The sequence below is a fragment of the Carcharhinus amblyrhynchos genome, chromosome 9, assembly GCF_965287045.1.
Source record: "Carcharhinus amblyrhynchos chromosome 9, sCarAmb.v2.hapA, whole genome shotgun sequence".
NCBI lineage: Eukaryota > Metazoa > Chordata > Chondrichthyes > Carcharhiniformes > Carcharhinidae > Carcharhinus > Carcharhinus amblyrhynchos.
In genome coordinates, this window is record NC_137332.1 from 81,454,463 (window position 1) to 81,481,757 (window position 27,295).

General features: G+C 44.4%; 1 protein-coding gene across 1 annotated transcript in view; it reads left to right on the top strand.

Annotated features, from left to right (window-relative positions):
- LOC145348422 (LIM homeobox transcription factor 1-alpha-like) overlaps nt 1-26,610 on the top strand; it is a 250,164-nt gene extending 223,554 nt beyond the window's left edge. The window contains exons 5-9 of the mRNA XM_080196636.1: nt 18,574-18,743; nt 19,820-19,897; nt 20,128-20,197; nt 22,947-23,114; nt 25,931-26,610. Of these exons, the coding sequence (XP_080052762.1) occupies nt 18,574-18,743; nt 19,820-19,897; nt 20,128-20,197; nt 22,947-23,114; nt 25,931-26,088 (644 nt within the window). The 3' untranslated portion in view covers nt 26,089-26,610. The remainder of the gene's footprint in view (nt 1-18,573; nt 18,744-19,819; nt 19,898-20,127; nt 20,198-22,946; nt 23,115-25,930) is intronic.
- Nucleotides 26,611-27,295: the final 685 nt, after the last annotated feature.

Here is a 27,295-nt window from a genome sequence, read left to right on the forward strand (position 1 = left end):
GTAGCTCTCTAGAGACCCATATGCCGCCTCTAATCCTGGCAGTCTAAGATTTAATCATTGCTTTCACCCAGTATGAGGAGACAATCCTGGGTAAACAAAGGCCTTCCAGGAGGAGTACAATTTCTAATTAAAGATCACTAATGCCCCCCTCTCCCTCTTAGTGATGTCTGTGAACCAAAGTCTTTATTAATTTTGGTGGGTGGGGGGAGCGAGAGTTAGTCAATGGCTTCTTGTACTAGCCTTGGCCCTTTTTTTATGGAGGTTTGACTAAGTAGGCAAGCGTATCAATGGCCTCTTTCCCCTCAGCGCTGTAGAATGAGGGGCTTCCAAAGACAACTTAATTAATGTTTGCGTTCTCTTGCATCGATAGAATAAATGTTATACGCACAGCTGGTCCCCTGTTTAGCTAAATGCAAGGCCTGTCACACACGAGGAGTAATCCTAACTCTGTTTACCTGTCTTTGGAAATGAAACTTCTTAAAGCCCCTACCCCGCCTCCCCCTCTGCCGTTGATTCAGCGAAGTTTGCTAAGCTGCCCCAGCCTGTCTGGCTGTCTGTGTGTGTTCACTTTGTCGCAGAAAATAATAACAAATTGCCCTCTACACTGACGAGATTTGTCGTTGCTGGGTTTGAGGAAGACAACAGGTTGAATTCAAAAGTCTGCTGTGTTGGCACAAAGTGTTCATTTATTTTCTCTTTTGCCCTCACCAATAATTTCCTGAAGCTGGTGACTCCTCGGATGCGTATAGTTGCTTAGGTGCCAGGCATCCCCGAGTATCTCACCCCAAGTGTGTTATTCAAGCTTGACACTGAAGGAAAGAAAAACTTTCATTTATGTGGCATTTCCGTGACTACCAGCATTTTAGAGTTATTGAAGTACCTTAGAAGGAGTGTAGGAAACATTGCAGCCAATTTGTGAACAGCAAGCCCTCACAAACAGCAACATGATAATGACCAATCTCTGTTTTTGTGATGTTAATTGAGGGATAAATATTGGCCAGGACACAAAGGGCAACTCTCCTGCACTTCTTCAAAGCAGTTCCACAGGATCTTTTGTACCCACTTAAAAACACAGATGACGCTTTGATTTAACATCCTTTCCAAGTGATGGTACCTCCAATGATGCTGCACTTCCTCAGTACTTCACTACAATGGTAGCTTGATTTTTTTTGCAAAAATATACTTTATTCATAATGCATCTGAAACAGCTTTCCAAAATGCCATTTCACACAGTGCATATAATATTCAGGCTCTCTATGTGCACCATGTTACAATCTGAGGTGCTTCAGTACCGTCAAAGAAACAGTGACAGTATTTAAAGAGTTAGCTCTTTTTTAAAAAAATTAATTCCTTTCTCAGAGTTACAAAAAGCAATTTGCAGAGTGGACAGGGCAGGTTCTTAATTCATTTCCTTGCTTAGTCCAAAAATCAATTCAAATTCCAATTGAATCCATTTCATGGCCCCCACAAATGGAACATACTAGATCCAAGCTGACAAGAGCGTTATTCCTATGAAACTCGTCTCCAAACTACAAGCCTGGGCCTCAGCTCCTTCCTCTGCAACTGGATCCTGAACGTCCTAATCACAGACCACAATCTGTAAGGGTAGGCAACAACACCTTCTCCTCAGTCTTCCTCAACAGCGGCGCCCCACAAGGTAAGTTCTAAGTTCCCTACTATACTCCTTATACACCTATGACTGTGTGGCCAAATTCCCCTCCAATTCAATTTTCAAATTTGCTGATGACACCACCGTAGTGGGTCGGATCTCAAACAATGACTAAACAAAATACAGGAATGAGATAGAGAATCTGGTGAACTGGTGCAGTGACAATAATCTCTCCCTCAATATCAACAAAACGAAGGAGATTATCATTGACTTCAGGAACTGTAGAGGAGAACATACTCCTGTCTATATCAACAGGAATGAAGTAAAAAGGATTGAGAGCTTCAAGTTTTTAGGTGTCCTGATTACTAACAACCTGCCGACACTATAGTTAAGAAAGCTCACCAACGCCTCTACTTTCTCAGAAGACTAAGTAAATTTGGCGTGTCAGCTGTGACTCACCAACTTTTACAGATGGAGCATAGAATGCATTCTTTCTGGTTGTATCACAGCTTGGTATGGCTCTTGCTCTGCCCAAGACTGCAAGGAACTGCAAAAGGTCATGAATGTAGCCCAATCAATCACGCAAACCAGCCTCCCATCCATTCACTCTGTCTACTACTTGCTGCCTTGGCAAAGCAGCCAGTATAATTAAGGACCTCATGCACCCAGACTTTTTCTCTTCCACCTTCTTCCTTTGGGAAAAAGATACAAAAGTCTGAGCTCACGTGCCAACCGACTCAAGAACAGCTTCTTCCCTGCTGCCGTCAGACTTTTGAATGGACCTACCTTGCATTAAGTTGATCTTTCTCAACATCCTCGCTATTGACTGTAACATTGTATTCAACGTACAGTATGCTTTGTCTGTATAGCGCGCAAGAAGCAATACTTTTCACTGTATACTAATACATGTGATAATAATGAATCAGATTAAATCAAATTTAAAAAAAATCAGGCATTACACCTGCTTTCACGCTTGATCTTGACCAAAAGGCCAAGAAGTGACGTAGCTTGATTTTCTTTTTGCAAAAATGTACTTTATTTGTAAAATATCTGAAAGAACAATACAAACATTTCAAAGTGGTCCTCACATAAAATGCAGTAATATTCATATTCTCTATGGACATCATGCTGCACTTGGGTTCTCAATACAGTCAAAGAAACATTACAGATATCTCAAAATGGTCAATTCAAATGGTGCAATGGTATTTAAGTTGTCTGCAGAGAACATGTTTCACTCTGAGGTGCTTCAATACAATTGTGATACATGTAATACCGCATTCATTCAATATGAGTCATGCAGCCTGAGGGGGTTCTACACAATTCAGCACTCTAGCTGAAAGTTCTTGCAACACCATAGGTGAAGAAGGAGCCTAAGGTTCTGAAAGCTTGTGCTGCCAAATAAACCTGTTGGACTTTAGCCCAGTGTTGTGAGACTTCTTACTGTGCTTACCGCAGTCCAACGTCAACATCTCCACATCGTGAAAGTTATTAGACGGCGCCCTTCCCCCATTGCACCTCTGTTGTAGCTACCCCAAGCTTTAGTGCATACCTCCAGCAACAGCTAATGTTTGTCTTGGATTGTGTCCCTGAGAAAGTCTGTATAGCACAGGATCCTGCATAACAGCCCTGCTCAGGATGAGCCTTGACAAAAACCACCTCATCTTTCTCCAGAACTTCTTTTCAAAGGCATATTCTTCAAGGAGATGGAGAATGGTCTCATTCTCACTTGAGGCATAGTGGCACAGTGGTTAGCACTGCTGCCTCACAGCGCCAATGATCTAGGTTCGATTCCCAGCTTGGGTCACTGTCTGTGCGGAGTTCTCTCTGTGTCCGTGTGGGTTTACTCTGGGTGCTCCGGTTTCCTCCCACGGTCTGGAAGATGTGCTGGTTTGGTGCATTGGCCATGCTAAATTCTCCCTCAGTGTACTTGAACAGTCGCCGGAGTCTGGCAACTGAGGGAGTTTCACAGTAACTTCATTGCAGTGTTAATGTGAGCCTACTTGTGACACTAATAAATAAACTTTAAAACCACAGTCACCTCGAGGGTAACGTGCAGATGGGATGAGATTCTAGGTGTGTAAGAAGGATCTGATGGGGAGGGCCTTTCTCACCATCAGTCGACTTAGTTCTTGGCGCTTGTTTAAAAATTCTGGCAATGAGGCGTTCTGCCAAAAAATCTTTGACAGTCTGCTCAGGCAACCATCTGACAGTGAGATAAGTGATCAATAAAAAAAATTACATTGCCTCATTGTACATAGTGTCCCAAAAATCACTAGGTAACTACAGGTATGAATCTGTAGTAAAGAACCAGCTATAGTAATAAGTACTGAACCATGGCTATATAAAGAACAAGATTGGCAATTAAATATTGCAAGTTAGAACATATTTAGAATGATAGGGAGGAGAACACAAGAGGACAGGAAAAAGGAGTAACTACACTAATTAGGGATAACACTAAGGAGTAAATCTTTCAGCCCCACCCACTGCTGGAATTGTGGTGAGCGGGATGCACAATTTCATGGGCTATTGACAGTCCATTGACCAGAAAATCCCACCCTAAGGGGCAATAATAAGGGATACAATGCATACAGAGAGAAATAAAACAAGGCCCATGTGAATTGAGATAAGAATTAGGGGTTAATTATGTGAATGAACAACCTAATAATGGAAGGGGAGGTGGAAAAAGAAAGACACGGGTAAACCAATGGACAAGTAAAAGACGTGGGGTGAAGTTTTACAGCCCCTCCTGATGGTGGGATTTTCTGGTTCCTCTGAAGGCAAAGGGCTCTTGAATGGCTTGCCACATTTTCCAGCCCCCCCCACCCCCGCCGCTATAATGGGAATGTAAAATTCCATCCGTGGAATGAGAGGTTTTAATTATCTTCCCATAAACTGGCAAGAATAGTCAAAGACAGGCCATTTGGTCCAATATCTCAATGTCTACAAAGAAAGGGATAAAAGAGAATGGTCTTTTTACAATGTGCACTGGACTTTTCCTTACCCAGTATATAGCAACCCTGGCCAGAATCACTAATGGAAAATTAACTGGAGCAGATAAGAAAAGTAAGCAAAGCTGAGCATTGAAGCAACAGCAATCACATAGAGACAGTAGACAACATAGGAGGAATATGAATTAATGAGAAAAGAAATACAAAAAGCAAATAGGAAGGTAAAGGAAAACTGCAAAATTGAATGATCAAGAAAGTAAATATATATATTAATGCATTTAATGCACAAAAGTATGTCAAAAGAAAGATTGTAATGGCCTATATACCCAATAGGGAATGTACATGAAAGCCTCAAAAGTAAAGACAACAAAGATTACTTAGAACATAGAACATAGAACATTACAGCGCAGAACAGGCCCTTCGGCCCACGATGTTGCGCCGACCAGTTAAAAAACAATGACCCACTAACCTAAACCAATCCCTTTTTGTCCATAAACCTATCCACGGATCTCTTAAACGCCCCCAAACTAGGCGCATTTACAACCGCAGCAGGCAGGGCATTCCAATCCCTCACCACCCTCTGGGTAAAGAACCTACCCCTGACATCCGTCCTATAACTACCCCCCCTTAATTTAAAGCCATGCCCCCTCGTGCTAGCTTTCTCCATCCGAGGAAAAAGGCTATCACTGTCCACCCTATCTAAACCTCTAATCATCTTATATGTTTCAATAAGATCCCCTCTTAGCCGCCTTCTTTCCAGCGAAAACAACCCCAAATCCCTCAGTCTCTCCTCATAGGACCTCCCCTCCATACCAGGCAACATCCTGGTAAACCTCCTCTGCACCCTCTCCAAAGCCTCCACATCCTTCCTGTAATGTGGGGACCAGAAATGCACACAGTACTCCAAGTGCGGCCGCACCAGAGTTGTGTACAGTTGCAACATGACGCTGCGACTCCTAAATTCAATCCCCCTACCTACTTTACTTGAGTATTGTTCATAATTTTGAATGCCACAATTGAATGACACCAAGATTGGTGGAGTAGTGGATGAGGTGGAGGGCTCTTATAGGCTGCAAGGAGACAGTGATAGGATGCGGAGCCGGGCCGAAAAGTGGCAGATGGAGTTTAACCCTGACAAGTGTGAGGTGATTCATTTTGGTAGGACAAACTTGAATGCAGATTACAGGGTCAATGACAGGGTTCTGAGGAATGTGGAGGAACAGAGAGATCTTGGAGTTCATAACCACAGATCTCTGAAGGTTGCCACGCAAGCGGACAGATCCGTGAAGAAGGCTTATAATGTGCTAGCGTTTATTAACAGGAGGTTTGAGTTTAAGAACCGTGGGGTTATGCTGTAACTGTACCGGACGTTGGTGAGACCACATTTGGAATATTGTGTTCAGTTCTGGTCACCTCATTATAAGAAGGATGTGGAAGCATTGGAGAGAGTGCACAGGAGATTTACCAGGCTGCTGCCTGGTTGGGAGGGTAGGTCTTATGAGGAAAGCTGAGGGAGCTGGGGCTTTTCTCTTTAGAGCGGAGGAGGACGAGAGGCGACTTAATAGAGGTTTATAAGATGATGAGGGGTGTAGATAGAGTGGACGCGCAGAGACTATTTCCTTAGGTGGATGTAGTTGTTACTAGGGGGCATAACTATAAGGTTCATGGTGGGAGATATAGGAGCGATGTCCGAGATAGATTCTTTACTCAGTGGTTGTGGTGTGGAATGCACTGCCTGCTGTGATAGTGGAGTCGGACACTTTAGGAACTTTCAAGCAGTTATTGGATAGGCACATGGAGCACAGAATGAAAGGGAGTGGGATTGATTGATCTTGTGTTTGGACATAGCACAACATTGAGGGCCGAAGGGCCTGTACTGTGCTATACTATTCTATGTTCTATGAATCTGTCTCTACCACACTCACATGCAACGCATTCCAGATCCTAAACACTCTGTGTAAAAATGTTTTTCTTCATATTGCCTTTGGTTCTTGTAACAACTCAACGCAACTCATTGTGGCAAACAATCAGAATCATAGAATTATACAGTGCAGAAGAGGCCCTTTGGTCCATCTGCACCAACTTGTGAAACACCTGACCTCTCACCTAATCCCATTTACCAGCATTTGGCCCATAGCCTTGAGCTCATTCAAGCACTTTTTAAGGATGTGAGGCAACCCACCTCTACCGCCGCTCCAGGCGGCGCAATCCAGATTGTCACCATGCTCTGAGTAAAAAAGTTTTTCCTCACATCCCCCCGGAGTTCCTACCTCTCACCTTGCACCTATGTCCCCTTGTGACTGATCCTTCAACTAAGGGGAACAGCTGCTCCTTATCCACTCTGTCCATGCCCCTCATAATCTTGTACACCTTGATGAGGTTACTCCTCAGTTTACTCCAACGAAAATAACGTCAGCCTATGCAACCTGTCTTCATAACTTAAATGTTCCATCCCAGGCAGCATCCTGGTGAATCTCCTCTGCACCCCCTCCAGTGCAACCACATCCTTCCTATAATGTGACAATAGTACTCCAGCTATGATATTAGCAACATTCTATAATTCATTAATGTTGCCATAATGTCTTCGACTGCAACTGCTTTTGTAATTTATGCTGCAATTGATAAAGGCAAGTGTCCAAAGTGCCTTTTTCACCACCCTACAAACATACCCTTCCAGCTTCAGAGATCTATGGACAAACATACAAAGGCCCCATTGTTCCACAGTGCTTTCTAGCGTTGTGTCATTCACTGAATATTTCCTTGCCAAATTACTCTTTCCAAAGTGAATCACCTTTTCAGAGTTAAATTCCATCTGCCACTTATCTGCCCATTTGACCATCTTGTCTACATCTTCTTATAGCCCAAGATACCCAAACCCACTGTTAACCACCCGGCCAATCTTTGTGTCACCTGCAAACTATGTCATTTATATAAATGACGAATAATAGGGGACCCAACACAGATCCCTATGGTATGCCACTGGACACTGTCTACCAGTCACTAAAGCAGTCTTCTGTCATCATCCTCTGTCTCCTACAACTGAACCACTTTTATCTAATTATCTAATTACCCTGTATCCCATGTGAATTTACTTTTTTTACAAATCTCCCATGTGGGGATCTTGTCGAAGGCTTTGCTGAAATCCATATAAATTATATCAACTGCATTACCCTCATCTACACTCCTGGTCACCTCCTCAAAAAATTCAATTGAATTTGCTAGGCATGACCCCCCTCTGATGAAGCCATGCTGACTTTCCCTGATCAAGCCTTGCCTCTCCAAGTAGAGATGAATATTCTCCTTCAGAACTTTTTCTAGTAGTTTCCCTACCACTGATGTGAGACTCATTGGTCTGAGGTTCCCTCATTTATCTCTACAACCCTTATTAATAAGCGGAACGACATTACCTGTTCTCCAGTCCTCAGGCACCTCCTCCTTGGCCAGAGAGGAATTAAAAATTTGCCATTTCCTCTCTTGCCTTACAGCAGCCTGAAACACAGTTCATCCGGACTTGGAGATTTGTCCAAATTTTAAGTGTGCCAACACCTCTAATACCTTGTCCTTCCCTATGTCATTTGATCAAGAACTTCACACTCTCTGCCTGAATTCCATACCATCATCCTCATTCTCTTGGGTGAAGACGGATGTGAAGTATTTGTTCAACACGCCACCAGTGTCTTCAGGTTCCACTCTCAGATTGCCTCCTTGATTCCGAATGGGCCCTGCTTTTTCCCTGGTTATCCTCTTCCCATTGATATACTTAAAGAATATCTTGGGATTTTCCTCCTTTTACCACCCAGAGCTTTCTCATATCCCTCTTTGCTTTCCTAATTGCTTTTCTGTATTTCACTAATGCCTCCACTGATTTGCTCCTCTTGTACTTGCTAAAAATGTTTCTTTTCCTTCTCATTTTAACCTTAATATCTCTGGTCACCTATGGTTCCCTGGGCTTGTTACTTCTTCCTATTGCCCTAAAGGGAACATGCTGGGTTTGTAGCCTCTCTATTTCCTTTTTGAATGCCCTCCACTGCACTGCTCTTCTGTAGCTTTCCCCACCTGTCGTTCTTATCAGTTTATCTTGGCCAGATCCTGATTCCCTCAATCCAAGACTTTTTTTTTTGCAGCTTACCTATTTCTTTGTCCATAACAAGCTTAAATTTTACATGTTGTGATCACTATCACTAAAATGCTCTCCCACCACTACCTCAACCACCTTTCTGGCTCCATTCCCCAAAATTAAGCCAGTACAGCTCCTTCCCTTGTTGGACCCTCTACATATTGGCCTAAGAATTTCTCCTGTACACATTTCAAGAAATCCACCCCAATCAAACCCTTAACGCTATGACTTACCCCAATTTATGTTGGGGAAGTTGGAATATTTACTCTATTATCATTTTTACACACATTTGTAAATTGTGCATATATTTGCCCCTAATTTCCCACTGATTATCTGGTGGTCTAACCACCTAGGAATGTGGCTGCCCTTTCTTTAATTCCTAACTTTTACCCATAAAGTTTTATTCAGTGTTGCCTCCAAGATATTGTCTCTCTATACTACAGTAACGGAGTCCTTAACTAATAAATTAAAGGGTTTATTGTAAGAAGAGCTACATACGCAAAGTGTTCAACAGCACAACTAATACATGTCTACTCCTAACAGCAGCCTAACTCCAACTGAAGCTCTCCAGCCCTGGGATTGCTCACCCTTGCTCCTGATTGTCCAGGCTTTCACTCCATTGCCTTCAGCTCTCTCGCATGGTCCACAAAGGATCGCTCTTTTAAAGGGCCACGCCACCACACTCCTTCTCCCCCCTGTAAATTCTTGGACTACCTATGATAAAATTAAAAGAAAAACAGTTACCACACAGGCAGGCAAATAACAATATTAGAGAAGGTACATAGGAGAAAACAATTCAAGTCCAAATATGTGCAGGTTAGGTGCAGGTAAATTGCCCCGTAGTGTCCCAGGATGCATAGGTTAGAGGGATTAGCGGGGTAAATATGAGGGATTATGGTGATAGGGCCTGGGTGTGATTGTTGTTGAACATAAGAACATAAGAACATAAGAAATCGGAGCAGGAGTAGGCCATCTAGCCCTTCGAGCCTGCCCCGCCATTCAATAAGATCATGGCTGATCTGTCGTGGCTCAGTTCCACTTTCCCGCCCTCTCCCCATAACCCTTAATCCCCTCTCTTATCAAGAACCCATCAACCCGCTTCTTAAAAATATTTAGCGAGGCAGCCTCCACCACTTCAACGGGCAGAGAATTCCAGAGATTCACCACCCTTTGAGTGAAGAAGTTCCTCCTCAACTCCGTTCTAAACCGCCTCCCCCTTATCTTGAGGCTGTGCCCCCTAGTCCTACTGTCTTTTTTGAGCGGGAAGAGTCTCTCCACCTCTATCCTATCCATCCCATTCATCATCTTATACGTCTCAATGAGATCTCCCCTCATTCTTCTAAACTCTAACGAGTACAAGCCTAGTTTATTCAGCCTCTCCTCATAGCTCAACCCCCTCAACTCCGGTATCAGCCTAGTAAACCTCCTCTGCACTCCCTCCAGGGCCAAAATATCCTTGCGCAGGTGCGGCGCCCAAAACTGCACACAGTACTCCAGCTGCGGCCTCACCAATGCCCTATACAGCTGCAGCAAGACCTCCCTACTTTTATATTCAATCCCCCTCGCTATGAAGGCCAGCATCCCATTTGCCTTCCTGACCACCTGCTGCACCTGCAAGCTGGGTTTTTGCGACTCATGCACAAGGACCCCGAGGTCCCTCTGCACCGTCGCCTGCTGCAGTTTTTCGCCACGTAAGTAATAGTCCTTCCTACCATTCTTCCTACCAAAGTGGACCACCTCACACTTGCCAACATTAAATTCCATTTGCCATTTCCTGGCCCATTCGCCCAGCCTATCTAGATCCTTCTGCAGACTCTCCACACCCTCCGCACAATTTGCCTTTCCCCCAATCTTGGTGTCATCAGCAAATTTCGACACCCTGCACTCGGTTCCCTCCTCCAGATCATCAGTTGGTGCAGATCCGATGAGCCAAATGGCCTCCTTCTGCACTGTAGGGTTTCTATGATTCTAATTCATAAGGTCAGTTGGCCTGAAGACTTTTCTGACCCTTGCAGAACTCTGTAATTCTGTCAGGTGTTCTTTGGCAGCCACTGACACAAGATCCACTGATGGGGTGGGCATGCTAACCACCTCTGGAACGAAGTCATGGCTGGCTCTTCTGCCTCGCCCACCGAAACCAAAGGCTGCCTTGGCCCCACCGTGATCATGGAACTGTCTTGTTAAGAGGCTAGTATTTATGAACTTGATGCGGGACACACTTGCTTGTCACCTGGAGTTGGCTCCACTCTCCTTGCGTAATTGGACAGAGCAGTCCACTAGATTGGAATTTGATCCACAAACATTCAATCCTCCACCAACGATGCACAGTGACAGTCATGTGTACCATCTACAAGATGCACTACAGCAACTCACCAAGAATTCTTAGGCAGCACCTTCCAAATCCACAGTCTCTTCCATCTAGACAGATAAGGGTGACAGATACCTGGGAACAACACCACCTCCAAGTTACACACCATCCTGACTTGGAAATATATCAACCATTCCTTCACTGTTGCTGGGTCAAAATCGTGGAACTTCCTCCCTAACAGCACTGTGGGTGTACATACACCAGATGGACAGCAGCCATTCAAGCAGACACCCTCTCGAGGGCAATAAATCTGTCCTAGCCAATAAAAATAATCTAATCAGCACCACGATTCCAACTCTCTGCTGGTCTGAGCAGAACACCACTGTTCATGAACAATTCCATTGCCCCAATGACAGCTTCACTAGGCTGATATTGTCCCTGGGTCTCTCAACCCCAACCTCAACAGCATAAATGAACGTATGAATTAAGGGCAGGAATAGGTCATTAGACCCCTTGAGTTTGCCCCTCTATTCTATAATATTTTGGCCTGTCTGATTGTGGCCTCAGTTCCATATTCCCACCTACTCCCTTTGACTCCTTTGTTAGTAAAGAACCTATCCACCTCAGCATTAAAAATATTCAGTGGCCCTGCCTGCACCGCTTTCTGGGGAAGAGAGCTCCAATGATTCCTGACACTCTCTCTGTCTTAACTAGAAGATCCCTTATTTTCAAACTGTGTCTCATATTCTAGCCTCTCACACAAGGGAAACATCTCAGCATCCATACTGTTGCGAACCCTCAGGGTCTTGCATGTTTCAGTAAAATCACATCTCAATCTTATCAAATCTAATGGATAGAAGCCAGCGAGTCCAATCTGATCCCAGTGTGACTCCACTCGCCAGATTTTGTCAACTCAAAAAACATCTGTTTATGTCTGTTCTCTGTTTCCTTTTAGCTAACCAATCCTCTATTCAAGCTAATATGTCCCTACACTGTAAAATCTTATTTTTGGAACATTAAAACTGATGTGTCCACTATTTCAGCAGCCACTTCTTTTCAAACCCTAGGATGAAGTCCATCAGTACCTGAGGACTTGTCAGCTTTTAGTTTTCTCAATACCCTTTCCCTGAAGATTGTTTTTAGTTCCTCCCTTCCTATCACCTCCTGACTCACAGTTATTTCTATCCTGTAGAGTGAAGACAGATGCAAAATATCTGTTCAAATCACCCACCATTTCCTTAGTTTCCATTATTAATTCTCTAGACTCTCTATCTAAAGGACCAACACTCTCACTTTACTTACTCTTTTCCTGTTTAAATACCTGCAGGAACTCTTACTATCTGTTTTGTTATTTCTAGTTAGCTTTCTCTCGTACTCAAATTTCTCCCTCCTATTAAGGTTTTAGTCATTCTTTGCTGTTCTTTATATCCTACCAATCTGCTGATCTATCCCTCATCTTTGCAGAATTATATATGCTTTTTGTTTCTATTTATTGCTACCTTTCACTTTAGGTAGCCACAGATGGTGTGTCCTTCCCTGAGTGTCTTTCTTTCTCACCGGGGTGCATTTTCTCTGAATATTCTGAAATATCTCCTTAAGTGTTTGCCACTGCATCTCCACTAACCTTAACTGACCTTAAAGTTTACTTTAGCTAGTTCTAGCTTCATGCTGTCATAATTGACCTTATGTAAGTTTAAAGCACTTGTTTTAGATCCATTCCTCCCTCCCCCTCAAACTGAATGTGAAGTTCAGTAATATTATGATCACTATTACCTAGTGACGCCTTCACTATGAAGTCATTAATTAATCCTACATAGAGCTACCAAATGACTCCCAGAGCTTTTCTGTGCCCCCAGCTCCTCAGAGTTAATTCAGAACACTTCAGCGGTATGGATCTCCGCACCTTCTCCTCCTCCTGCTTCTAACTAACTGTTCACTAACTACTGTTCAGTGACCTATAAATTGATCTGTGTGACAAATTAAAATATCCCAAAAGAGTTGCATTCCTATTCCTAGGCAGCTTTGAGTGTGCCTTGAAATATACAATCTTTAGTTAACCAAGTGCCAATCTCCACAAGCGCTCATTTACAAGCGCACATCAGATAAAGAGAAAACTTTAAAAAATAAGTAGTTTCATTTATTACACACAAACTCAGCAAAGTGCTTGGTTGACAGATCTTTTAGCAATCAGAGTACCACCCACACCCATTTAGCTCTGTGTTATTTCCAGTGTGCTCAGTGCTAGGATCGATTGCTATTTTGTGAAGTGTAATCCACTCTTGCACCTATGGACAGTTGGTATTCTCTTGTGTTACATTTGCCGCAGGCAGTGAATTTAATTAAGATGGGGGTGGTATGAATTCCTGAGAGAAGAGTCAAGCAAGTGGTTCTCGAGGGCTGAACGTTGCAACACTCTACCCCTTGTACAAGGCCCATCCTAGACTGGGCCTGCAGGGAACTCAGCTTCCACTGATACCTGAGATCACTCAAAGTTTGCCTCCCTCGGGTCAGGGAGGGAAACCTGACTCTTACCTGGGAGATCCAGAGCAACGAGAAATGGAGTACTCCACAGGCAATTGACCTGCTGGATGACACCAGCAAGCTGTCACTCGTCAGCCTCTTCTGCTGATACGTGTTGCTAATACAAATAAATATTGGGCTAACTTGCTGCCATTCAGTGCACAATAATGACAAGAGAGGGAGATGGAGATTGGAATAAAATTCACTTAAACTGATTGTCGGGCGGCTGAAGCCAGGTACAAAACTGGGCAAAAGGCAGATGCAGTTGTCCTGGTCTCCTGGCCAATATCTCTTCTTTGACCACAGCTGATGGCTTATGCAGATTAACTGCTCATTTGTGGCAGTGCTGCTTGTTGTATCTTACTGTGCACACAGTAGTTGCACCTGTGCCACGATAGCAGCAATGAACCTGCCTCTCATAGTGATCCACTGGAAGTGCCAGATGCCAAAGAAATGGGGAATGCTTAACGGACAGAATTGTTGATATCTGGGATGGGCCACTGGATCAGTAGGATGAATTGAATGGCCTCTTTTCTCTGCGTTTATCATTGATTGACAGTTATTTTATCCAGATAAGTCATTGCCATTATATATATAAATCCAGGAGGTTGATGTTCCATCATGAACCAAACAAAATCTCCAAACAGATTACATCAATATTATTTGATGATGTAGTCCATTCGTTGAAGTGAAGAGCATTATTCACAGAGGAATGGGTGTACCCAGTGACAATATTAATCACACCAAGGTCAGGTATAGCAGAGATGCTGTGAAGCCCCGTTTAATCTCCTTATCTTCAAGGAGCACATCTCCAATACAGCAGTGGCACATCCTCGTGACCTCTCCTAGTGAAAAGAGAGAGAATTTGCATTTATATAGCACCTTTCACAACCTCAGCAGGTCGATTCTCTTCCAAAATAAACAAACACTCTCTTCTGCAATTGCAGTCAGTTAGAACTCTTTGAAGTGTAGTCATTGTTGTAATAGAGGAAACACCAGCAATCATTTGCGCACAGCAAGTTCACACAACCAGCACCATGATAAAGTCCAGATAATCAGTTCTTTTGTAATGTCGATTGAACGATATGTATTGGCACCGGGAAGACTTTCTCTACTTCTCTTTGAAATGGTACCATGGGACCTTTTACATTCACTGAGGTAGGCAGACAGGACCTTGGTTTAACGGCACAATTGAAAGATGGTACCTCCAACAATGTGGCACCATCTCACTATTGCATGGGAGTGTGGATGTGGATTATGTGCTCAGGTCTCTGGAGTTAACATTAAACCCATGGTCTTCAACCTCCAAGGTGAGAGTGTTAACCCTGAGCCGTGGCTGATGCAAACAGATGTGAACTCATGTTGGTGATTGAAGCCGATCCTGTGGGTTGCCACCTCTATGGCATTGTATCCCAGGTAGGATTGTGTTAGGGACCAGATCGGAAACTCCAAGTATATTATGAAGTTAGATCCTAACTTGATTTAATTTTTACATTAATGTGTAAGCAAAAGGTATTTCACACCAAGTGTGATTCTATTGACCCACTAGGTAGTTTTTATTAAAACAAACTTTATTTAAGAACACAGTTACAATATAACAAAAATAGTTAGCATAATTTTTACCAATTAAAATACTTAAACATGACTAAGTATAATTCTTAACAACTGTCGATCTCTATAGTTCCAATTTAAGCAATATCCCTATAGCCATAAATCCTACTTCAGAACAGTTAGCACCAAACAGATATGCTGATGTAGGTGATAGATTTCCAGCCTTTTAACCCCTCTGGACTGATACAGAAAGACACCTGCCTTTTGACTCCTATACAGGCAGCTTCCAAAGAAAGATCTACCTTCAAGAACAGAAGTTCAGGGGAAGAGACATATTCTGGCAGATCCCAGTCTCCAAATCCAGAGAGAGAAATGGACAGACAGAGACCTATTTTTTCTCTCTCAAGCCACCAAACAGCAACTGATCTGGGTTTCTCTCTATGAACTTAGCCTCATCCAGTCACATGACTTTTCCTGTCAAAACCTGAATCTAGCCCCACTCTGAAAAAACCTAGGGGAAAACACTAAAATAACAATCCTACATTAGTTCAGATTGAAACACTTTCACAAGTAAGTTATGCAGTAACAGGATGAGCTGCCAGGTATGGACAAAATGACACCAATAATAAAGCAAACTGCTAAAATAAATCCTTCACAAGAAACATGGCACAAATGCATTTCTTAAAGACACAGTCACAATTGGAACACAGGGAGGTGAAAAGTCATGCCTTTACCCAGTGCATTAACTCCCTGCTGTTGAGTAGGCATAATTACGCCAAGATATTTTCCAAAATGAGTGAGGACTTGTTAGATATAAAGTTGGGAGGAAGGGGATTAGAAGTAGAGGAATGGGACACAACGGCGTTGACATCTAGAGCTGGGAGCACCTGAGCCTAAAGTTAAGATGCCAGTCAATTAGTGCCCTTGAATCTTCTGGTTGGCCCAGTTATGGTGCCAAGAGTAAAATATAGGTAGCTTTTTATTTTGATTTAGAATGGTTTCCCGATGGCTTCCCTTTATCTTGGTTTTCCCCTGTCAATGTGTTTAACAATGGGTGTGGGAATGGGACAGCAAAACCCCACACAAATTATCCCTTCAGTAATGAACACTTTATCCGCTCACTCGAATCTGTGATAAAGTGTCTGCCTCCATTGCCAGCACTACACAAACTCAATCATCCACTTTCCAAATCAGACGTGTGACTTTTGACGTACTAATGCAGTTCAGATTCCCTGGGCTCCAGTGGCAGTCCAACTCTCAATCCTTGTGATTAATGACTGTCTACGATGCATTTGCTTTCCAAACTTTTCTCTCCTGAAGGGACTGATTCTTTTTCTTAGTGACAGTTTCATGCCCTGCCAGTGAGACAGCGATCAAAGCTGTAACTTGTCCGTTTACTGTGCCTCGAATGTGGAACAATGCCCTGAGGTGCTTGTTGGGCAGACAGTCAGGAAGGGCTTGGACACTCTGCCAAAGTAGAAGATATTAAAGAGCAAACGGTCCACTAGAATCTCTCCCAAACCGCGAGATTGGCTTGTGAGAGCCCAAACTAATAAAACTGTATTTATACAACACTTTTCACGGCTTCAGACATCCCAGTATATACTTTACAACAGTTTTTGAGGCACAGTCACTGTTGTAATGTAGGAAATGCAGCATTCGATTTATGCACTGCAATCTCCCATTTGTGATAATGAGCAGATAATCTGTTCCACTGTCGTCTGGGGTATAACTATTGACTAAAATGCCAGGGAGAGCTCCTCTCCTGTGAAAGGATTGCTTTTGTCTATCTGAAGGTGCAGATGTCTCATCTGAAAGGCAGGACCCCTGCAATACACTAGTGGGAGCATCGACCTGGATTATGTACCTGGGATTCTGAAGAGAAACTTCAACCCACAACCTTCTGACTCATAGCTGAGAATATTAGTCACTGAGATGCTGAGTCGAACTGGGTGCTATTCACACCCTGACATCCAAATGCACTTTCCACCAGGGACCAACTGATAGCCATCAAGTATTCTGAACTCCCCACCTATTGCTGGGTCTCTGGGGCTGGTTTTCCCCTATCCTTTCCCAATCCATTGCCTCCAGCTAATGCTCAGCAGAAATCAGTTAACACAGCATAGGTTAGGAATTCCATTGAGAGTCCTTTGGTGCACAAGACTAGGGTTTCATGCACACTAATCGGATGTGGGTAGAGGCTTCTGCTCTGAGGGATGATGTTATTTTCCTTTGTTACTGGCAGTTCTTCTAGTTAGGCCTGTGAGGCAGCTGCGATAACAAATTGTATCACGATCGGGGAGATTGCCATTTTCTTTAGTTACAAGACGTCCGGCCTGCGTGCTTTCTCTTTTGGCATCTTTGCCTTGTTTTTGCAGCTGCTCTGTAAAAAGGAAAGAGTTTTGGGCTTATGCAGAAGCTTGAGTGGGGGAGCGGGGGGGAGGTGGGTGGGTTAAGGTTTGGAGGTTTTAAGATAAGGCCTCAGTATTTCAGTAAGGTGTCATGTACAACAGCAGTGCCACAGTCCTAGTTTAAGGCCACCGGTTCTGATTGATTGTATTCCTGAGGTTTCATGCCTTCCATGACCCTAATCCTGTCTCTGGTCACCCAACATGGCCAACCTGGTGGTTCCCCACCAGCCCATGGTCAATTTTAAAGCAGATTGACTACTAGTCAAAACACTTTTTTTAAATCACCTTCAATATTTTCAGGACCAATTAATGTAAATGTTAAAGTAAATGGAAAACTCCTGATTTTAACACTGGAGTACTTCTTTTGGCGAACCCTTTGTTTTTACTTCATAGTTGCTCACAATTATATTTTAGAAATTAATCTTCAATTCCTGTAGTGTTGGCATCACTAATCTAGTTGCTAGGCCAAAGCCCAGTTAGATCCTCTTTAAAGACTAACAAAGATTTCTACCAATGATTTACCAACTCCTATGAACAAGGACTTGGGCCAATGTTTGAGCTTTGTTCTAGTAGAAGGTAGTATTTATTGCCCGTCGCCAGATGCTCTGACAACTTTAAGAGCCAATCAAATGCTGTAGGCCAAGAGTTACATATAGTCAGCAACAAGTTTCTCTCTATGAAGGATCTTTAGCTGTTCCAGAATCAAATTTTGAAATAGGAGAACAGAGGGAAATGTAAAACAATGCACAGGCTGACAGTAAGTGAAAACACAAAGTCAAAATTTACTCCGATGTGTGCAAGGTGTAACAAAATGTGTAGTTTAAATTTTCAGAAAGGTTAACCTAAATCTAGGTACATATTGTCTCCTGGAAGTTATTCCCTGAGTAGTTTTTATTGTACATTTGGAATTTGCTCAATAATTAGGCACTGGGATTTGTCAGTAAGTAAATTACTACCAATGTATGTACAGGCTGTTAAACTAAGATGGGATCAATACCATTGTTTATAAATGAGAATGAGCTTGAGTTGGTACCAAACAATGACATTGCTGCGCATGTGTAACGTAACGTTTGTGATCATTCACTCAGTCCATTTCCTCTTACCTGCAGCTAAGAGCGATGATGAGGATTGCATCGGCAAACTAGGACAGGTACAGTGTAAAGGAGGGGATGATTCCAAAGATCCCAAAAGACCAAAACGACCTCGAACAATTCTGACCACGCAACAGAGGCGCGCCTTCAAGGCATCTTTTGAAGTTTCCTCCAAGCCCTGCAGAAAGGTAGGAAAAGGACAAGCCAAAATTAAAGACAGAGAGTATTGAATCCCATGGAAATTTGGGCCTCCCTGTACTCCCACTTGCGCCCCCTAACCGAGCTCATAGCAGTTTATACTGTAGGCTTCTAGCCTGAGTTGTCAGAGGCAGAGGGGAGACGGCAGCCATGTGAGAGAATTGTCTTGTACAGACCTTCTGTAGATACCACGTGTAAATATCCACGTGAAAGTTAATAGAAGCTTTCAAACCCATCAGAAACAGGGCTGAAAGCTGCCAGTGTGACCTCAGTGCCAATGGCTGCTTGTCATGTCATCATCTTGGCGAAAACCCTTGACCACTCTTGATGCTAGCCCAAACGTTCTGACCCTAATGTGAACTTTCTGACCGTAGCCCTAATTTTCTGACCCTAACATGAACTTCGACCCTAGCCCAAACTTTCTGACCCTAAGTTGAACTTTCTGGTCCGAACCTGTACTTTCTCACTCTAATCTGAACTTTCTGACCCTAACATGAATTTTCTTAACTTAACGTAAACTTTCTGACCTTAATGCGAACTTTCTGACCCTAGCCCTAACTTTCTGACTCTAACGCAAACTTTCTGGTCCTAATGTGAACTTTCTGGCCCTAGCCCTAACTTTCTGTTCCTAGCCCTAACTTTCTGACCTTAACATGAACTTTCTGACGCTAACCCTGATTCTATTTCTCTAACTCCAACCTGGACTTCCTAACCTTGATCCCAACATCCTGACCTTAACCCTGACCTTAACTGTCTGCCCCTACCCTTATTCCTAACTCTCTGACCCTAGCCCGAACCTGACTGAGAGGGAGGGCTAATCTTGTGAGTGATATATGAGTGTAGAGCAGGGAATGGAATGCTCTACACAGAGCCAGTGTGGACTCAAGCACAGTAATGGCTCTTTGATTGGCTTGAAAGTGAGACAGGAGGGATGTAAGGACAGGAAAGAGCCAGAGAGAGTAAAGCACACCCAGAATGGTCTTCAATCACTCCTGCTTTAATGTGGGGTTGTTAATGCCGGCTCAGTGTGGGGGTCATTCTGATGATTGCTTCTGCTCTTTCTAAGGTCAGGGAGACCCTAGCAGCAGAGACGGGCCTGAGTGTTCGTGTTGTTCAAGTCTGGTTCCAGAATCAAAGAGCCAAGGTAAGTCAGCGGCAGATAGGATCACCACATCTCCAGGATTGCCCTAGAGTCCCTGGGATTTATCACCATGGCACAGGGAAAAGGGAGGGGACCCTCGTTCCGTGTCGGGGACAGAGGGAGGGACCCCGCTCCACGTCAAGGAAAGAGGGGACCCCGTGTGGGGGGATGGGGAGGGACCCCACACTACACTGTCTATGTAGGTTAATGCCATGTTTTCTCTTTCTGACCAGATGAAGAAGTTAGCTCGCCGACAGCAGCAACAGCAACAAGACCAGCAGAACACCCAGCGACTGAACACAGGTTAGCAGAGGCATGGCCGCACCTGACACAGCACGTTCCAGAAAGATCCATTCATGAGGTTCGGGGGGGGGCAGGGGTAAGAGGGTGGAAGATAGGGTGGGCCAAGTGAAAGCTGACAGCAGCAAGTTAAGTCTGGGAGGTGGGCCTTTTATGTGTACGGATGCTGGGATGTGGGAACTTGGTGTATTTGGTGTCAAGGTTTGGAACAGCTTAAGATGCTACAGGGATAACGAATGGGTCAGTGTCTGGAGCACATCATTACCTCTCCAAAAACAAAAAGGAAATAAGCAGCAATAGAGAGCTGTTGCCATGTACTAGGGCTTTTGGGGAAGAGCCAATACTAGCTCTTAATCAGAGACACCTAGTTCTCAGGTGAACATATCTACCGCAACTGGTAGATCCTGCAAACTGATATGATTTCTCCGTCACTTGCTGATTCACATCCTCACAATTATTTTATAAATGTGAATGAAATTAAGAACACAAAACTGGAACAATGCATACCAGTGACAGGAGAACACAACACTGCAACAGTGTGTGCCAGTGACAGAAGAACACAACACTGTAACAGTGTGTGCCAGTGACAGGAGAACACAGCACTGCAACAGTGTGTGCCAGTGACAGGAGAACACAGCACTGTAACAGTGTGTGCCAGTGACAGGAGAACACAACACTGCAACAGTGTGTGCCAGTGACAGAAGAACACAACACTGTAACAGTGTGTTCCAGTGACAGGAGAACACAACACTGCAACAGTGTGTGCCAGTGACAGAAGAACACAACACTGTAACAGTGTGTTCCAGTGACAGGAGAACACAACACTGCAACAGTGTGTGCCAGTGACAGAAGAACACAACACTGGAACATTGTGTTCCAGCGACAGGAGAACACAACACTGCAACAGTGCGTGCCAGTGACAGAAGAACACAACACTGGAACATTGTGTGCCAGTGACAGGAGAACACAGCACTGTAACAGTGTGTGCCAGTGACAGGAGAACACAACACTGCAACAGTGTGTGCCAGTGACAGGAGAACACAACACTGCAACAGTGTGTGCCAGTGACAGGAGAACACAACACTGGAACAGTGCATGCCAGTGACAGGAGAACACAACACTGTAACAGTGTGTGCCAGTGACAGGAGAACACAACACTGGAATGGTGCATGCTAGTGACAGGAGAACACAACACTGGAACAGTGCGTGCCAGTGACAGGAGAACACAACACTGGAGCAGTGTCTGTCAGGAAGAGGAGAACACAACACTGGAACAGTGTGTACTGGTGAGAGGAGAACACAACACTGGAACAGTGCATGCCAGTGAGAGAGGAACACAACACTGGAACATTGTGTACCGGTGAGAGGAGAACACAACACTGGAACAGTATGTACCAGTGAGAGGAGAACACAACACTGGAACAGTGTGTGCCAGTAAGAGAAGAACACAACACTCTCCTGATCAATCATCATTCTACAGTTGTGTACATGGACTTTCAAAACACATTTGATGAAGTGCTGTATAACAAAGCCCTGGGACCAGAGAAGTCAGTGACAGTATTTATTAAGGGATAGACAGCAGAGTGTACTACATAGTTGCAGACTACTGGAAAATATACAGTGAAACCTTGCTGTGGTCAGTATTCAGATCACTGATCTTTTCAATGTTAATGATGTGGACATCGCACAAGGGAATGACAGGAGGTTTAAAACTGCAGCGAAACAGTGAGGAAAATGAAGTGGACTTCAGAACAACATAAACTGGTGAATTGGACAGATGAATGGCAATGAGACGTATGTCCACAATTCTCTAAAGGCTGTGGAAAATAATAAGAGGAATGAGGGACTTCAATCAGGAGGAGCTGGGAGTGTTCTCCTTGGAGCAGAGAAGGTTAAAAGAGATGACTTGACAGAGTTGTTCCAAGGTATGAAGGGTTATTGATGGAATAGATAAGGAGAAACTGTTTCCAGTGGCAGATGAGTTTGTTATCAAAATGTGCAGATTATAGATGTTTACCAAAGGTATCAGAGGAGTAAAGAGGGGAAGAAATATCCAGTGGTCTGGAATGTACTGCAAAAGCGAAGTGATTCATCAATAACTTTCAAACAGGAATTCAGTCAGTAGTTGAAGGAAGAAAGCCTTCCTTTTGTGGGATTGTGGGAAAGACTGGGGGAGCGGGAATAACTGGATACCTTTCACAAAGATCCAGCACAGGCAAGATAGGCCCAATGGCCTATTTGTTCTATCATTCTATCTAAAAATCTTAAGTCTATGACCAATTCTCCTACGAATGGAAACAGTGGGCAGGATTTTACAGTCTCGCTCGACCCGAGACTGGAAAATCCTGCCCAAGGTCAACGGACATTTCCATTGTCCGCCCCTCACCTGCTCTGATTCCGAGGTGGGCTGGGCAGTAGAATTCTGGAGAGTAGCTCCTTATTTAATCTTGTCAAAACACCTCTGATTTATGAAAACCTCTATTAAATCTCAATTTAAGCTCGTCTCCTCTAAGGAGAACAACCCCAGTTTCTCCAGTTATCAGATCTAACAAACTTCCTTCATTCCAGTTATCATCCTGGTAAATCTCCTCTGCGCCCACTCCAAAGCCATCCAGAAGTGATGCCCGAAATTGGGTCCAATTTTTCAGATGAAGCCTGACCAGTTTTTTAACAGGTTTAGTGTCTCATAAAGAGCAGGCTACTGATGCTGTGTGACATTTCTTTCATTTTATCTCCTTTTTCTCACGTGCAGTCCCAGCAAACACCTCCAATAACCCGGGGATGGAGACGATGATGAATGCTTATTCAAGCCTGCCTCCCCAGCAGCTCCTGGCTATGGAACAGAATGGATACAACACAGATCCTTTCCGACAAGGCCTCACTCCTCCTCAGATGCCGGGAGACCATATGCACCCTTATGGTGACTGCTTCTTTCTCCTTGAAATGCTTGCTGATTTTAAGCTGTTAGCCTGGAGCAAGTGATCAACTGCTCCCAATCATGATAGCGCTTTTGATGGATCGACCTTCCTTGAATTTGGTTACAGTCAGCATCAAGGTGTCCAATCCAATTCACCACATCTAGGTTTACTGTCAAGAAACAGCCCAAAAGTAGCAGCTGCAGAGCAGACACACAGCACACAACAGTTGCTCACAGAATCAGAGAGTGCAGACATAGGCTGCTCAGCTAGTGATGTGCTGTCTCTTTGGAATAATCATCTAATTGACCCCACTCTCCACTGTCCCTCCATCACCTAGAAATATCTGCTTTATTAATTGGGATACTGCTTCCTTTTGCAAGTTACTATTGAGATAGTGCTTTCCAGACCACCAGAGTTCACAGTGTACCAATAGCTCCAATCAGGATCTGCGCCCACCCCTGCCTGCCAATGGAAACCATTTCTCCTTATTTATTCTGTTGAAATTACTCATGGAGTGAAATCCAGTAGAGGCAAGAAGGTGGGAAATCTTGCCCACTGGCTGGAGAACCCACAAGAGCTGTGCAATGTCTCTTTTTTTGGGTGGAGTGGGCTGAATTCAGTGCCAATCAGGCCATTAACAGGTTAGCCTTTTCCGGGATTGAGGATGCCTGAGGGACATAGGGCTGGGGGTGGATGCCCTGCTTGCTGCGAGCTGACGGCCAGTCAGGGGCTGGTCACTCCACACAGGTGGGCAGCACCTCTGGGGGGGGCAGTTGTTGGTAAGACACCCACCCAAGGCCGGGGATTGGCAGAAACAATAACTGACGGTGGGGGGAGGTGGGACAGTGGGGATTGCAGGGTGGGTGTTGTAGTAGAAAGGTATTAGGGGTGGGGGGGATTTCAGTGGTCACCGTGTTCCTGATGCTGTACCCCCTCAATTAGGCACTAATTTAGGAACTCCTCCTGGATGCCCGCTATATTGTATGGTTTATTTTTCAGGCTTCTGTGTGAGAAGGGTAACTACCCTTCTGGGTAACTATCACCAGCAGTGGTTTTTGTGGGCCTGGAGGAGTAGCAGTTCATTCTACCAGCCACCAAGCTAACTTAGAAAAATGACCATCGCTCCACTGTGATTGGACCCCCAAACCCACGAATGAGCAACTACACTTGCCCCATGCTCAGACTCTCCCACGATATCCACCTCTCCCAGCAATCACCAAGTTATCATTGTCACCCTCAACCAGCCAACCCTATCCTGACCATCGTGAGAATCCCTCTGACCTTCTGAACTAGACCACCCCACCTGATGACCTCTATAACACCACTGCTTGGAATGCCCAGCCCAGTAAAAATTGAGGCCACTGTCTTTTCGAAAAGATGTTAATAAGTGGATGCATAAGTGGATGCAGAAGAATCCTGCCCCAGTTGAAGAAGAGCAGGAGACTCCTCCCCAGTGTCTTGGTCAATATTTATCCCTCAACCAACACAGCTAGATTACTTAGTTTATGGGACCTTGCTGTGCACAATTTGGTTGCCATGTGTCCCCATCAAACTTCAAAAAACCCAAGCATCTTGGGACACCCTGGGGATGAGTGAACTGCTAACAAAATGCAATCTCCCTCAAGTATTATATTCAAAGATGATTGGCTGCAAGACTGAAGGAGTATCAGAAATCCATATTTAACTAAAAGATTGAACCAAGGTCCGCTGGAAACATTTGATGAGGACCAGGGGGTTCTACCTAGTACACTGGCCAATAACTAACACCACCACAAACAGATTAACTGGCCACTTACCTCAGTTACTTTTAATAGAACCCTGCTATGTGCAATATCTATCTCCTTTGCCTATATAACAATGACTTCTTTTCAGAAAAATAATTAACTTAGCATGAAAGTCAGCTTGAGAATGTGCTACATAAGCTCTCTACATAAGCTTTCTAATGATGTAGCAGTTTGTGTTAGATATAGTTGTGCTGGGAGCGCTCCCAGCTTTGAGTTAAATAAGTCTCTGGGCTCACTTTCCGTTCCAGTGAGCACATAATGCAGGATGATGCTTAGCTTGGCTGAGGGGCTGCTACATTGATGGCGATGCAGTGTTTCAGATGAGGGATTAATTTAAGAGCTCCTCTGCCCCCTCAGGCAGGCAGGGCACTATTAGAAGAAGAGCCGGGTTTTCCCTGCTTTCTTTAGGAAGCACCTTTCAAACCCATGACCTCTACATCTAAAAGGACAGGGGTGCCATATACACGGGAACACCCATCACCTGATGGTTCCCCTTCAAGTTACACACAATTCTGACTTGCAGATATATTGCTGTTCCTTCACTTGCACTGGGTCAAAATCTTGGAACTTCTTCCTGAAGAGCACTGTGGGTGTACCTACACTACCTGGATTGGATCATTAAGAAAATTTTCTCAAGGGTAATTAGGGTTGGCAATAAATACTGATCTAGGCAGCGACATCACATCCTGTGAAAGAAGAAGAAATTAATCTGTCAGGCAATTTCTGTACAACAAAATTGGTCATTATCAGATTGCCTTTTGTGGGATCTTACTGTGTACAAATTAGTTGTCACGTTTTCTGCATTGCAATAGTGATCACACTTCAAAAGTACTCTGTTGGTTTAAGTGCACCCTGTGATGGCCTGAGGTTGGCAAAAGCAGTATATAAATGCAAGCCTGTTTTTTTCCTTTGTAGTAGATTGTTGCGGATGAGGTTGCCTCATTTTGGGGATTTGATGTTCTCTTTCCTGGCTGGCCTGTTCCCAGTCCTGGTTGGTCAAGTTGCTGATGTTTGTCATTTTTTTTCCTCTTCAGGTAATGAAACCCTTTTCCATGACATGGACAGCGACACATCACTCAACAGCTTAGGCGACTGCCTCCTGGCAACCAATGAGGCGAGTTCCATGCAGGCTAGGATAGGAAACCCCATAGATCGGCTGTACTCCATGCAAAACTCCTACTTCACGTCATGAAGTGGTGCTCACAGTTATGTTGGAATGAGCAGAGCTGCCCAGGCCCAAGTTTAACAGCAGTTCAAACCGACATCACTCACAGCTCTACTCAATACCACAGAAAGCTACAAGACAAAGCCCGGGATTCTACAAATGCTTGGATTGAGATCGCTGTTTTTAAATCCCAATCCTTGCAATGCTATTGATAAGCCGTATTGATTTTTCAGACTGTTCTGATGAGCCACAGGCATCATGGTGTTGTGCATTGGATGATCTATCAGTCTAAATACCAATCAAAAAAGAATCTGAGCCATTGAAAAGCCAGAGAGCTCAATGAGACAAGTTGACCTTCATTCTGCTTTACACCACACACCACCGCCCTCCCCCCCCACCCATGGAAAGTCTTAATCAGCTAACAAGTTTTGATTCCAAAGATTGATTATTCACACAATTCAAATGAATACCCAGGCTGACTCGATGTACCTCGTCCCCGTGAAACTCTGGCTTTTTGCACAGAAGTGGCTACCCCTTTCTGCACTTCACAGCAACACCCTCCCCCCAGCACCATTCCGCCCTCCCCCACCCCATTACCCGCTCTCCATGCCCAATCCCCCTTCACCCCCCCATTCCCCCTCCCCTACACAAGACCCCCCTCCCCTTGTCCAGTTCCACTCCCTTGCCCCATTTCCCCCTCCCATTCCCCCCCCCTTCCCCTGTCCAATTCCCTTCCTCCATGTTCTATTATCCCTTCCCCTGCCCCATTACCCCCTCTCTCTGTTTAGTCCCCCCCTTCTATCCACCCCATTCAGCCCACCCACACAAGTCCCCACTTCCCTTGCCCCATTCCCCCCTCTCCTGCCCCATTCTCCCTCCCCTTGCCCCCTTGCCTCTCCCCATTGCCCCATTCCCCATCCCATTCCCACCTCTCCCTGCTCCATTCTCCCTTGCCCTAGTCTCCCCTTCCTGTTCCCTCCCAACCCTATTCCACCCTTCCCTCGCCCCCTTCTCCTTTCCCCTTGCCCCATTCCCCCAATCACTCCTTGCTCCAGATTAAACCAGAGTCAATCATTTCAAACTGAAATTGTAGCTTTGGACAGAAGAAGGTGCTGGAAAGACTCAATGTTCAACTCAGGAGCACGTGCAGACTCTGGAAAGGCATTCCGGGCAAGGCTTCACAGCATCGGACAGGCCTGGAAAACACAACCAAACTATCGACACAATCGCAACA